Source organism: Echiichthys vipera (genome assembly GCF_963691815.1).
Source record: "Echiichthys vipera genome assembly, chromosome: 14".
NCBI classification, from domain to species: Eukaryota; Metazoa; Chordata; class Actinopteri; order Perciformes; family Trachinidae; genus Echiichthys; species Echiichthys vipera.
The window spans coordinates 16,506,341-16,522,020 of record NC_139839.1 but is presented as its reverse complement, the minus strand read 5'-3'; the positions used below and the strand labels follow the sequence as shown (position 1 = coordinate 16,522,020).

Here is a 15,680-nt window from a genome sequence, read left to right as displayed (position 1 = left end):
AGAGTTGTGTCTACGGAGATTAGACCTCAGCTTCCTCTAGTTCCTGTCCCCTTCCTGTCTCCTGGTCTGGACGGCTGCCAACACGCAAATCACTCACATGCACAGCAGCCAAGCAGGATACTGTTTGACCCCTCAACTACTGTGTAACAAAAGCCTCCTGCGGAACGCGAGGATGAGCTCAGCTACTTTAGGTGTGTGTAGGAGTAGTGAGATGAAAGGAGCGAAGGGGAGATCAAGAAAAGGTGTTAATGTTTGACACTTTTTCTGTCTTGTCTGTAGGGACGCATATCAATAGGTATTGTGGTTGGTCTCTGTCCCAGGACAGGATGTGACCTAGTTAGAGAGGGAGCTTCATACTGAGCAGAACACAGCCCAGACACAGCCATGAATAAAACTGTTGGACCTAAAGCACTGAGGATTAGGTACAGCTCATCAGAGAGTCAACGGACAGAATTATTACATTAATCATTTACAGTTAATTTTCCCCAATTCATCACAAATTCACTACTACACAGAAACGCTTGATTTCGAGTTGTTTTTTTAGTTTTATTAATAAATGCACAGTGAATGTATCATTTGTCCAGGTCATCGTTATCCCCAAAGCAATTTCAGTCAAAAGCTCTCATCCAAGAGTCCCAGCCTGGTCAGTTGTGTACAAGAACTGATGAAGCCTCTTGGATGAGAGGTGAAACGTCTTCCTAGACAAATAACCAAGTCCAGTTGCTTTTGACTGAAATTGCTTTGGGGACATAATAAATGCAGGTTTCTGAAACATATTGGTTCTGGTCCATGTGTACTGGAAAATATCAATGTCCTTGACAAATGCAACTCTCAAATATAATGTCTGAGCTTAAAAACAATGGATAAGCAGGCTAAAGAATGACACCAAGGCATGTTGAAATATAATGCTATTTTAAAAACTGAAGCATGGTAACCAGATTGGGTCCGTGTTTCAGGGCGGTCGGATGGATTGCCGACATCGCTGCAGACCCCTGACGCACTGAGGACAGTCTGTCCTGGTTGACAGTTGCACCCAGAGCCCCGTCCCTCTCCTCAAGTAGAGAGGATGCAGTGGACACATGCACACAGCCCCGGGCAGCAGCAAGGTCGATTCGCAGAACACGTGTCAGGTAGACTACCCTTGAGATTTCCGATGGCTTTTGTGCACCTGGAAGTACACGAAAGCCACAGTAGATTCACTGCGGACTTCCGCTGCTAGGACCTGTTGGGAGCTCCATGCGCTGCAGCCCTGGGAAGTGGCAAGGTTGGTGAGGTGAGGTGAGGTGAGGTGAGGTGCTGTAAAGCTTACCTCCAGGGCTGTAAGTCACCCCCACCCTGGGCCTCTCAAAGTCGAACTAGCGGCACACTGCCAGGACCCTCTGAGTATTATCCCCCGAGCAGACCGCGTAGATTCCATCCGTTGAGAAGTGTAAAAGTATTTTCTGTTTATTATGAAACTCTGGTAGTCATTTTATCTGGGTCATAACAGCATGGCATGCTGATGGCGACTTACAATTTACGTATAGCTTTGAGGGAATTCTTTTCACCTGACGTGACAGGAGAGATTTAAATATGTCGGACTTCAACAGATTTTCTGGCAATTACCAGAAAAGGAAACCCGGCAAATGTTCTGATCCCCGGGCAAATCACCTTTTCTAATTGTAGCTTGGTTAAATATGAATACATCATAACAGAGGAAAAGATTTCACAAAAATATTCTCTCTGGTGTTGTAACACAAAACAAATGTTGCGTAATACAGACACCCAAAGGTACATCTATGATTTATTGCCATTCCCTTTTAATTAAATGTGGAAAAGTGGAGGGGGAAACTGTTGCATTATTCAAGTCGCACAAGTTCAAAGGGAATATTTACTTTAATCACAGTGGTATGAAAAGTTTTGACCCTCACACAAAATGAGAGGTTATGGTTAAGAGCATATGAATGAGACATCGACTTGGTTCTGCGTCTTTTTATGTCCCTGCCTACGAGTAATGAGTTATGACCCATAGTGTTAACTTCTGAACAGACTCTAACAGCCTTCCTCCCTCGTAACTGTGAGGCCAAAGAGACGACACAAGTTGAAAAATGATTATCTACTAAGACCAGAGGTCAACCCTGAAAACGCCACCTCGAAAAGTCTTTTATTTTCAGAAAGTAGGCTATGTAGGTTAAAATAATGGCACTGGAGCTTTATTTAGACCCTGGTTCTTGCTTTTCTGGGGAAAGTAACTGCTGTCAAAAAGGGGCTAATGACTGCTTGACAATAGATGAGTGTTGTTATAGAAAGCGTTTGCTGTTGTTCATCTCCCCAACAGAAACGGACTAATATTGACAAGAAGAAATGCAAGCAATAGATTTTAACATTTATTTCAACAACAAGTGGATAAGGCAAAACCTTACTTCTTCTTTTTTTTCCCGGTTAAATTGTTAATCATTAGGAATTCAGCTCTAAGTAGACATGTTTAAGGACTGCAAGCTTTAAACACATAATTCATTGCACTGTCTACAGTGTGATTGATTCAACTGCCTTGCTTTACACCATATTTCAGCTACTTTGGAATATTGATCTGCCACTGAGTGAATTCACCTCCCGCTACTTCCAATTATCGGCACCACTTTCTCAATCCCTCTTCAAAAATAACTCGACTCTGAAAAACTGAAAGGCTTCTCGAGAACATTGTTGCAGGCTATGCCAACTCCCCGGTGGCTTCCTAAAACAGAATCCTATAAGAGGAGGAATGAATTACAAAGGAAAAGTTAAAAAGACTTTTTATCAACTCAGTATAATTTGGGAGGGTATACTGCACTTTTTTAAGACGTCTGCATTCCCACAAGCCATGCTGTCTTTGAATAAAGACTACAAAGTTAAAAAGAGACAAAACCATCGGTGTGTAATCTACAAGTTTAGAGAGTAGACAATCAGATTCATCATTTCCACCAGACTTTCATCATGAAATTTCACAAGGGCTATCTTCTTTTGTCACACAAACCGCCCAAAGACATTCCACATCATGTATGACAAAGAAAAACATCAGACCTTCACATTTTCAGCTGATCAATTCATTGACTAATTGTTACAGATCAATCCTCGACATTTTTTCTCATTTACACTCAGTTTCTCTTTTCCCTCATCATCTATTATTTCTTGACTTTAAATTATGTTTCGCAGGGTACGTCAACACGATCGAAAAATACCTTTTTTTTTGTCTCTGTCGTTCTTAAATGGTTTTCCGTCCACACGGACTCGGCTCAAGAAATATCTGCGTCCACACGAAACCAGTGAAACCAGCTAAAAACGCTGTAATACATATGCCAGGCCTGAATTTGGCACTGTAACTGCCACAGCAATACACCAACAATGGAGGAAAAGAAGAGAGGGAGAGTCACTGTTGTGTATAATCATAATACAAACACCGGAGAGTCTCTCGCCAAATCTGGCAACTTCCCAAATCCTCATCTATTCTATAGAGAAATCTGTCAACTGTTTCTGGTGTTATTGGAGACTTTTGTGGTGTTTTGGAGACTCTGATGCACTGAATCACTTCTCACCGAGCAACGGGTGCTGCTGTGAGTCCCTTCCCCGTCCCAAAGCACTCACAGGCGGGCACAGTCTCGCTACTTTTTGCAACCTTCTTTGCAACTTTATTTATAAGAAGCTTCTAGCGTCCATATAGGGAGAAATATATGGTCGGCCTAATTCATTCCCATGCAAGTCACTCAGAGTACAGTTCAGTATACAGTCTGTGGGTTTGTGTCTATCTCCATGCAGCAGCACTGTTGTTGTTATGTGACGCCATGGTGGGCGTTTGAATGGGTATGTGCTTCGAACGGGCAAGACCCCCCAACAACGCTGCATGCAGCACTTCTGAGGGACAAGCAATCGGCCCATTATGAACAGGTTCTAATCCCCTACACTAAATTCTACCTGCTGCCGTAGATAGGAAGATGAAAGTTCCTTGAAATATGGGCCACATGTATTGATTAGTGTAGCAAGCCACATTTATATTCATCATCATGTACATAGAAATTTTGCTGCTCGAATCTGACTGAATTAAGGGAATATACCTTAAGTCAATAATATTGCCAGTAGTTCATTTTATTTAATTAAAAAACATATAAAGCATGTGCAAACATGAGGAGACGAGGAATGCCTTGTTTTGTAAGCGAGTCCCATCTTCTAATCTTTAAAACTCATGTTTCAACTTCCTGTTTGCTTGGAAGCCATGATGTTTTTCTCTTTTCTGAGCGCCACAATAAACAGATGTGGGCTGCACAGCACATTTTAGCACTTTGGTCTTTTAAAAGACAATTTCTGTGATGACGGTCTTTATAGACATGCCTTTGGTAAAAGGTTTTACTTTGTTAGATGTCGTCAAAGGCTAAAGTCTTTACGAGTGCAGAGTAGAGGAAATGAGCTCAACAGAACCTAACACTTTGCCACACTTTGTCTACTTAGAAAATATGTTTAGATTGGGAAATGGTACTCTTTCAGTGATACAATTTGAAGATCATCTAGCATCCTGGAGTGAAAAAAAGAACAGCTATATTTAACATAGAAAGCTACCAATATAACTGTGTTTTTTTTTACCACAGCACCAAGACCCTCATGAACCAAATTCAGGCCTGACAACTTTATAAAGACACTTCCGTGCTTTGTACCTGGGAGCTATCATACATCATTACGGTGTCGTAAGAACTGCACCTACAAACCACCTAGCCTCAAGTTGCAATCTCCTTTATATAGATGGCTCGAAGGCAGCCGATCATCTGTGAAGCCACAGAGCTGAGCTCTGTGATCGCAGCAGAACTTCCAAGAGAAAGTGCAGGTTATGTGCTTGTCTTCAAACACTTTCTCGATCCTTGGAGAGAATATTCATAGTCTGTCTTCTTCTGTCCATAGGGAGGTCTGAGGTCAGGGTCAGTCATTGACTGGCACCCCTGCAGGGCTGACACTTTGGAGCCATGCAGCGCTGAAATCTGGGATGATCTTCCTAACCAGCAGGAGATTGTGCCACCCCCATGTTTGTTGTCTCATCCAAAACATGGACCAGATAGTTTGCCAGTCAGATAATTCAGAGTACAGATTAATTATTAGCATGTTTGTTTCCTTTAAACATGAACAGAAAAGGCTGGGATCCATTCCAAAATGTTGTAACGTGTTCACATCCAGGGCTGGAATGATCCATTATCCTATAGAGTTGCAGCTGCAAAATTAACTCCCATTTGAGTGGAAAAGGCATGGAAATGTGAACTTTTATAAATCAATATATGACAGGTGACCGATCTTATTTCAAATCTGGCTCGATGAAAACCCCACATTGCTCTATCTACTGCTGTGCTGCATCTAACAGACTCTCAATGAGCCCCAAAAATGTCTACAGCTGTACTTATAACAGAGTTGTTATGAAAGCCTTTACTAAAACAAAATCTACAATTCACTTTTTTGGGGTAAAGAAATCTTGCAATAGAAAATGTGCGCTCACACACACACAGCTTTCAGTGACTAATCTACAGTGGGAGGTGGACAGCTTGGAGCTAACAGTGCAGACTCCAGCTAAATAAACCATCTAAAGGATTGACACATCCAAGTAGAGATACAAGAAAATAGACTCTCTGCAAGAATTTTTCTCTTGTATTCTGACACATAACCCTTTTTTCATATTCAAACACCAACAGACACACTGAGGGCTAATTCTCTTCATCAGTCTATGCATTGTTCCTCCAAGCTTACAACTGGGTGTTTGTGTGGCTGTGACCGATATATCCAAAATAAAGATAGATTCATCTCTTTGGCTGTGAAGCCTTTTGTCAGAGTACAAAGAGCATCATTTGCCTTCATCCGCAAGCCACATTGTGTTTCGGCAAGTGGTGAATTGAGTAGTATATGAACTGAATTTCAAAACCACACTTTTGTCCAATAACCGGAAAATGGGTAGAGTTTAATAAAAAGAGGAATCTTCTTGAAATGATTGGATAGAGTTACGCAGAGAAAGCTTCATTGGAACAATGGTGATATGTAAGAACATGAGGGACAGAACACTTTGTGTGCAGTACTCCTTCAAAAAAAGACACCAAGGTAACAAAAAAACGGTGTTTAATGGTTTTCTAACTGAACTGACCCACTCCTATTTGGAGCATGACTCCATCTTAAAGCTCTTAGCTGTGTGCAGTCTGTATGAGGGCAGCTAGCGCACAGGAATGTCTCTAGTTATGCCGTTGGTTCAGTGCGGTATATGAAAACAGGCCCTGGGAGACAGACTGGAGCCGTGTGCGTGCATGAAGGTAGAAGCAAAGTATGCACGTGGTTCTCTAGATAGATGTCGAACCAAGTGAATTGCATTTTAACCTAAAACAGGCATATCAAACGCGAGATGTAGGTCAACCTATGATGCAGGGATGAAAATATCCCAGACTCAAAAATCGAATAAAGCCTACTGATGTCACATGCTTCCAGCTGAGAAAATGTAACATTAAGGTTGCTTTTTTTAATCAATTCTTGCACATCCAGCCTCAGAAATCTCGCCGGCCTCGTGTTGCTTTTAACCCATTCAATATTATATTCTATTTTTGAATTTGACGTCAAAACACCACAAGGCACAAGACAACAATGGCAGGTAGAAAAGGTTCACAAAAGATTCTTCTGCCACACAATGCTCAGTGTGTCTCTAACAGCTGTGATTAGTGTGCAAGATAAATGAGAAAGATGGACCTGAGATAAATAGCTCCTTCTCAGTTGTTGTCTCCTAATTAAAGGCCTTTTTAATCCCTTTGTTATAAACACATATTCATCCCATCACATATATCTCACATATCTGGCCCCAGGTGCGTATGATTACAGAATGCAAATAGGCAATATACATACTTTCACTCATTACCCAGTGTGCAGATGTGCACGCACTTGCACTCCTTGCGCTTGCTCTATTTCGTCGACTCATGACGGACTCTCCATCTCTCCTTGACTCACTTCAAAGAGAACCCCCATCCCTCTAAAAATGCCATTCTCCTTGGTGCTTATAGCTGATAGGCTGTAGCCTCATTCCCTCTCTGCTGCAGCCTGTCCTCATTGTGTCCCACTCTCAGAGAGTAGCGTGTGGGTGGAGAACAGACTGGCTCTCCAAAGTGAATGCCTGACATGGATGTATGGGCTGGGGGTGCATCCTCTCACCGAGCTAAACTATCATCCACCTGCAATTCCCGACTGCCATATGCATCCTTCACAGCGAGAGAAAGACATGGACTGAGGGTACTTGTGGCACTTGGATGCCTGTTTAACTCTTGAGGAAGCTAATCATCGGATTGAGGTGCTGAGGATGATGGGCTACAGGCTTTCAGAGAGGGGGGAGGTTGCTTTAAATGCAAATCCCTTTCTTATAAAAATCGGTTCCGTTTAAAAGGATTTCTGGGAAACTATCCACATTTCCACGGCAGGGGAGACAGTCAGCAAGAGAAAACAGCATAGCACCAGTCAAACATCAAGGATACAGAGGACGTGGAAAGAGTAGCAAAAGAAAAGGATACATGTCTGTGAAAGAAAGGATTCAGGCTCAAGTAAGGCCTCTCAGTTAAAAACATCCTTTTTATGTTTGAGACACTTAGTGAGTTTTAGTTTAGACCGAGAAGCATTATGCTAATTATCATGCTAGTTATGACATGGAAAAGTAAGGAGCTGAGAGAATAAACAAGAGAAGATTGTGTAGAAAACATGAATATTTTAGTTTTAAGAGGGCTGTGGTCAATCATTCAGCAGATTACTTGAATATGAGCCTTGAATCTTTGAATTCTAGAGATATCTGATCACTATTTGTTCCTTCCCGGCAGCGATTCCGATACCTGAACTTGCGTATTGGCTGATACTACTAACCATGTATGGATGTGATATAATTTGTTGTATGGCCTCGCTCAGGTAAACCCTTTGTAAAACATGAACAAATACACACAGAGAATGAATACCATAGAACTTTCTTGCATTATCTAGTTTGACAGTTAGTCGCAACGGAAAAAGAACATAAATAAACTACAGATTTTTTTTCTGGGCTAAATTACGTGGTATTGGAATTGTGCATAGAGTTGATTGCATTATATTAGCATCAAATCTGAGTTTCCACGTTGTTTGTTTCGATAGACGGTCCTGCCGAATGTGCATGTAACCGTGAAAAAAAAAAATCATTATTTAATGTATTGGGGAAAAGTCTGTGATATCAGTGTGGAAAAAAAGTAATCATTCAAAGTTTAAAATCAATACCAAACATTACGGGCAGAAAATAGCTAGCACAGCAGTAATGCGTTCGTATTTAGGGCTGGGTGATATGGAGAAAATAAAATATCATCAATATATTTTTTACCTCAATACCTCATCTTGATATTCTGACGAAATTGTATGGTTGACTATTGGTTCATCCAAAAAATATTTACACAACAGGATATATGAGAAATAATCATCAGTAATAGTAGGATTACTGACTTATATAAGGACTAAGTGAGTAAATGATAAAACCGCAAGTTCAGAAAATTACATCACTTTACTGTAATTCAGCATTTAAAAATCAGGAAACAACACCACTTGCCATATTACAATATTACAATATCCAAAATCTAAGACAATATAGTCTTATATCACAATATTGAGAAATGATCTATATATTGCCCAGCTCTAAACAGCACTGCACAAAAAAATCAGTGAGTCTGTGCTTGCAGGGAAATGTGTGCATCTCTGTCAACGCACTCACATTAGAGCACAGCGATATATCCGCTTTTATGACCTTTTCCCCGCATCAAATATGTATGGAGATGTTGTTTTTAATTTACAATACCTTTTAAATCATGTAACTCTAATGGAAATGGAAATTTGATACTCCGTTAGCTCATTACTCCCGCTTGGCCCCCGGTGCATCTACTTGTAGCTGTGTGAGCGCATTGTTCAGGATGGAGACAGCACGTGTCATTTCAAGTGCAGAACAAAAGATGTTAATGTCAACTCTTTTGTGTAGGTTTGCTTTGGTTTGGAAGGGTGTGATATGGAACAAACCACTGCTGTGTGTAAATGTTGCAAGAGACTGGATGACACTTCACCCCCTTTTCCGTCAGCAGAGGCTAAAAAGTGCTGTTGATGTTTTTCACACCAACAACTATGACCTCTGCTTAACAAATCACACTGGCAGCTTCACAGTCCTGTTGCATACTTGTAAATGGAAGGAAGTAACAGCTGCTGTAACATACCATATTGCAGAAGCAAGAGACTGCTAGTATACAGAAAGACGGATTTACAACGCTATAAAGACTATAACTAAGTGCAGTCATCCGAGCCAAAAATAAGCAATTTTGCTAAAGATACAACACCTTTACTTGACAGCAATGTCCAATAAATAATTGCACATTAACTTCAGAATATCAGCTTTTTCTCCATCATGACTGACTCACAGGCCAGTTGCATGGACATATGTAACAAGAGCCTTCTGGAGCATTTCAATCCACAGTTTTTTACACACGTTTTGAATTTCCACTTGAGTGAGAGGTAATGCCGCAATTAAAAAAAATGTTGCAAAAAGGTTTTTACACTTGGCTGAGGTGGAAACATTAGTGTTTTAATAAAAACAAAATCCAATGGAAACTGCCACAAACAGGCAGCATGTGACTTATTTGTCGCGGGATCTTGCGTTCCATCGAACACGAAAAATGGCGATAGATAAAAACATACTTTCTGTGTCGAGCAGCAAGAAGACAAATTAATATACGAAAATTTGCCTTATTTCCATCACGTTTTCCATAATGTTTTTGCTGTTTGAGCTTTGACTGGCACTCGCCTTGTCTCATCCTCTACTTCTGAAATTATTTTTACGGCACTCAACGACATTTCCTACTATTTGCATATCTGCAATCTGTTTGAAATTTGTGCTACATTCAGATGGAAACTTGACTATTGGTATTACAAAGCTGTTACAGATGAGCACCAGTAATTCAGTAGCACCAGCACTCAAAATGCCCCCAAGCCATGGAAATTAGACAGCATAGAATAGAATATGTCGTCTACCAGAGTGGAAAAATTGTCCTCTAAGTTTAGATGAGTTAGATGAGTGCCGACAAGTGTGCATCACTACTGAAGATGATGTTAATATCATTAAGCACTGGATCTGAGCAGGTGGAAAAGACTGCAGTGCTTGTCCCTGGCTGCATCCTGCCATTGGAAAGAGAGAGAAACTGTATGTGCAAGGAATAACGAGGGGCAGGGAGAAAGACAAAATGGGTACTTTACAGGTTGTGCTTGTGTGTGGGAGGATAAGGAATGTTTATAGCTAACATTTATAATGTCAATATGTTTTTAAATTGCAGTAGGGCTACATTAGCGCAAATTACTGGATTGAGAGCTTATGCCTTTTCAGTTTAAGGCCTTGGTTATACTTTTCTGTACACAATTTATTTCTATTTCCAAGGAAAGGCAGAGGAAAAAGTGTTTGTTTTTTCACTGTGTGTGCATCCTCATTACTAATTTCCACCAGAAGCTGGTTATTAATTTCCAGCCAAAGTAATTATCTGATCAAGAGGCCTGTTTTAATCTTCATAGAGACAGGAAGCAGAGAGATCCATGTGCAGAACGAGCAAGTGGTGTGTGTAAGTGAGTCATTTATCCTTTAGTTGGAAAAGGAGGAGAGATTTGGCAGCTGTGAGCTTCATCTACCCTCCCATCAGTTCATTACAGAATTCCCTACTAGGTGGAGAACAAGGGGAGGGATGATCCAGTGTGCCGGCAGAGGAGTGGGCCATTACCCAAGATACGGAAACCAGACATCTTGTTCACACTTGGCAAGACACAGATGTTCTGAGTCAGTCTGCAAGGCACTACGACCCCTCAGTTCCCGTCTACACTCCTGTCCTCCACACCGAGGCTGTGCTGCACCTGTTGGAACCACGTGATGCAAATATCTGCAAGGAGGGGAAATAGAGCCAAGTCGATTTTCTAAAAAAGGGACACGTTTGATGATCCTGCCACCAAAAAACCTGCCGGGCATTCACTTCCCACTCAAAGATCTGAGGTTAAACATCTTTTGCGCCCCAGAAAAACTCGACTTGACTTGAGTCAGGAGTCCCGCCTGTAGGAGAGGAAGCTACAGTTCCTCTAATGGCCTGATCCCTGGCTCAGAGTAAATGTTAAATGTCTGGGAAAATCCCAAACTTCTCTCTTGAAATACAAAGTCAACAACTGTTTCCCCGCAAGAATTCAGACTCTCTGTAGTTGCGGTGATTTAACATTTTCTTCAGATGGGATTGACTCAAAAACAACCCAGAAGACCAATGGCGATGTCTTATAGTATATACTGCATGTGTTTGTGCAGCCTACAGTAGCAGCAATACTGTAAGTCCACCCCTCCAGAAAAGGACATTAGTACCAGCGGATACATGATGTCCACACTCAAACCAGAAGCAGTTGACAGATTCATGTTCCTGCCACTGAGTATGTGAAGTCATGCATGTTCATGTTGTTCCTGTTTACAGAAACTACGGACTGGAATGGGCATACGTTTGGGAAAAGTTTCATTGTTAAAGAGCCTGTTGTTTTAATGGCTATTTTTTTTAAATCACAAAACACATACCTCATGTAGCAGTACACGTTTGGAACTAGCCAGAGAAATGACTGTTGTGTCAATGTTTTGTATTAACGTACGTTTGTGTCCATTTTTCTTTACACCGAGATGCTAATGAGGGAAAATGAGATCTAGACAACAGGCTTGTTATGCCACAGTGGCACCTGAAGCAGCTCTGTGTGTGTGTGTGTGTGTGTGTGTGTGTGTGTGTGTGTGTGTGTGTGTGTGAGTGTGAGTGTGAGTGTGAGTGTGTGTGTGTGTGTGTGTGTGTGTGTGTGTAAGTCGAGAACAGTACCAACCAAGAATAGCATGATGGAGAATAAAGAGTAGTCTTCACAGGATGAACACAACAGCATGCAGCCTACACAGCAGAAAGGTACTTTGAAAAACCCTGCGGTTCAACAGCTCTTAAAGGAACACAGTTGTGATCCTCTGATCCTCACTAAAGCCCATGCCTACTATTGTTTCCAAAGACCTTTTTACGGAAAGTTATCTCTACAGCGTTCTTGACAAACTCAAATCAGTTTTACATCAACTCCAAAACACTGAAACGTCCACATTAATGTCACAAAAAGACCAGAGTGGTGGCAGGGGAATAAAAAAAAGAAATGAACACCCAGGCATTCTAGTTGATACTGATTTGTCAATGTGGATCACTGAGGCGCAGTCTTCCGCCCATGCATTAAGCCAATTATCCAGACACTGGCCCTGTTGTTATGCTGATGATGCTAAGCTATACTCGCCTGTAAAAAAAAAAAATTGAAGGCATCATTTTCTTTAACGTTATGACAGCTAATTTCAGGCTCATTTGTCGCTCCGGGTTCACAAAAGCGGATCCAGGGGGAAGAAAACTACCTGTTATTGTCAAGTCTGCAGCCAGAAACTATTATCAGTTATTACCCAGATTATAGATTTGATTCAAAGATGTTTTTCCCTCACATCTAAATGTGGCACATAGCTCTATGCACGCCGAAAATCCCATCAGCCCGGTATTAGCCTCACTAAATGTCTTATTACTGACATTAGGGTGCAGCCTGGTGACTTTAGAGTGACTAGATCTTAGACAAGGGACTTCCTGAAGATATCAACAGGAATGGAAACCAATAGATCTACTTTGTATTTCTTTGACAGCACTGTTTGTAAAAAAAAAAAATTAAAATGAGATGCATAGACCTCTGCCAGTAGAAGGAGAAAAGCATAACTGTATGCACTTCCAGGACTGCATCACTAATGGGATTAATTCTGTGCCTGTAACACACAGTGGGCCTACTTTTAATCAGAGAGGTTGCAGCCACATCCTGCCATGATATTTCTACGATTGTTCTCCTGAGATTTGGGGAAAGTTCTTGCGTATCTTTGCATAACATGCTCTTAAAATGTCTTGTGGTTTTACTACACTCCCTTTTTTGGTAAGAAACAGGATGTAATACTAATTGGAGACATCTCACTCAGCCATGTAACCACAGAAAACAAGTCCAGGCAGCATTTGAAGGAACAACTCCACACTCACCTTCCTCTGCAAGAGCCCAGTCCAGGAAGATGCAAGTCAGCAGGATAACACTCCTGCATGTCAGCTCCATAGTGGTGTTTGTAAAAGGTAATAAAAACTGAAGCGACTTCTGTTTTGCCTTGAATTAAAAACCAAGTGGCACTGGCGGCTCAGCTGTGCTCTAACTGGCCGCAAACCAGTCCGCATTTAAAGTGGACTTCAGTTCAGAGAGCCTCACACTGTGGTAGTCAAGACACTGCAATCAAAAACGACACTTTGGCTAAGTGCGGTTTCAGTCGATTGTGAATATAAAACACGCCTGACCGGTCTGCTGCAGCTCATTAAATAGCAAGTGCCAGACTGGAAACTTCTCTGAATTGTCCAACTTTGTGTTGTGGTGAAAGTCAGAAACCGGTTGCGGTGTCTCGGCTCCTCTCCCACGTCAGTCCTCTGTCAGCACAGGGGGGTGCATGGTCCAAACTTGTTGTGTCCTCTTTGTGCTCCACGCGACTTCTCCAAAAATCTTCCCCCCCTCAGCTCGATGACCGAGCAGGCTGAATCCGCAACCAGGGCACCTCACTGCATATGTGTCAGTTGCAGAGATACTCCTCATTATCGGTCGGTTCATACATACTTCCACATCTTCTCGTCATCGGCAACACCAAAACTGAGTTGTTCTCTCCCGTTAAAGCACCACCACCAGACTGTTTTGGCTGCGGGGGGACAATTCACGAAAGGTGGTGGGGATAGTGCGCGACACGTCTAGTCCGCCCTGGATTAACAGGCAAAAAACGAGACTGAAACTCAGGGTAAATGTCTGGTCTTGTTCTCTGGTCTCAGTCAGCTGACTGGGCGCACATTGGATGGTGAAAGTTGTGCGCTAAAGTAGCTCGTCGGGCTGACTACTGTATGCTGGTCACCGAGGACTTCATCCCCGCATCAAACCCGGAGTCGAATGGCACCAGCAAACTCCGCCCACTATCGTTTCCATAGCAGCAAGAGTCAAGAGCATGCGATAGGATAGAGCAATTCTGGAGGGCGCCTTCAAAATAAAACCCATGTTGACAAACATTCGTAACGTAGTGAGTTAACCTTCATTAAAGATCTTCAACAGGGGGTCCGGGACCCCAAGGGGCTCTCAGCGTTACTGCAGAGGGTCCGCCAAATTGTTTGATAATTTTCCAATATTTATTATTATTATTATTATTATTATAAAATATTTACTGATATGAATTCAACATATTATTAGCAAAGATACATTCGTGAATAAATAAATAATTAATTTACACAACCTTTACGATAGGCTTACCGACTTTTAGGTAAGGTAGCCACTACGGTAGACTGATTGTGTGCCTTCCAAACGAACATTTAGCATTAGAGGTTGAATATGGAGAATGTGCAGAACACCGCCATCTAGTGTCTCAAGATCGTGGTCGCAACAACAAAATATCATTCCACAGCTCAGGTTGCCAGGTTGGTCAGACCCGGCCCAGTAGCCTACAGGAGACCCGAGCCTGTTTGGACCCATCCCCTCCAGCAAATCGCACCATAAAAAGAGATTCCAGATGAGTTTTAATGACAGTTACCGTTAGTGAAACATGAAAAAATTAAACATGAAAGTTAGCCTACTGATCAAGGAGAAACGAAGCCATTTCAACAATACTTTCATTCTGTACCCCTCAAAATGCCCCATGGGTGTATTTTTTTTTTAAATATAGCTTTTAATGAAGATTCTACATATTTAACCTTTAACATATGATTTATTAATATATGAATATGTAAATAATGATCACTGTTGGATCTTAGTACCTTATATCGTAGTAACCTTTAGGACACCCTAGTTATTAAGATCAATTTCATAAGCAACTTAATTGAATACAGTGTATGTCGTAGGGGGTCCCTGCTTCATCTCTCTTTCAGCTACGGGGTCATTGGCCTAAAAAAACATTGATGACCCCTGTCCTAAATTTAAGAAATACTTACTTGGTATGCCTGCATTGCCATGACAAAACCTGGATTGAAATACGTAAAGTGTTTCTTTAAGCATTAAAGAAACTGATTGATAATGTTTTCTCAAAGTGAACCTTTTCATTTTGTATGCCACACACACAGTTTGCTAGATTAATTTAATCGATCACATAGCAGGAAAACAGAACAAACAGAAACACGAAAAATAGATATTTAAGGAAGGTGTTATAGGTCTACACCAACCATAAGCCTACTGCAAATAGGCCTACAACAATCATCACATATGAATACACATTGCAGAATCCTCATGTATACAATTCCTATGCTACAACACTGCTTGGAATGATACACATTTTCTTGACAATACCATTTTTCAGCCCATGTGCATTTTCATGTTATCCAGATACCACAAGTTCATGTTTCCATGTAAGCTCCGCTGGGGCACATTAGCCTCTGAAATTCTTCATGCATGAAGTCATGTATAGCACTGTAGGAAAATCACTTATCCTTTAACCTGTTTTCTATTAACATCAGCAAGTTGTCTTAAATGTAGGCCTAGGTATGTAGGATACTCTCAACAGTAACAATACACTTGTGTTACAATTCCATTTGACTTTGCCAGGCCTCTTTGTTCTGCCTCAAATC

The 15,680-nt window shown here is 41.4% G+C and overlaps 1 protein-coding gene across 1 annotated transcript in view; it reads right to left on the bottom strand.

Annotated features, from left to right (window-relative positions):
- LOC310956305 (ephrin type-B receptor 4a-like) overlaps positions 1–13,959 on the bottom strand; it is a 38,295-nt gene extending 24,336 nt beyond the window's left edge. The window contains exon 1 of the mRNA XM_083926498.1: positions 13,089–13,959. Within this exon, the coding sequence (XP_083782624.1) occupies positions 13,089–13,158 (70 nt within the window). The 5' untranslated portion in view covers positions 13,159–13,959. The remainder of the gene's footprint in view (positions 1–13,088) is intronic.
- Between the last annotated feature and the right edge of the window lie 1,721 nt (positions 13,960–15,680).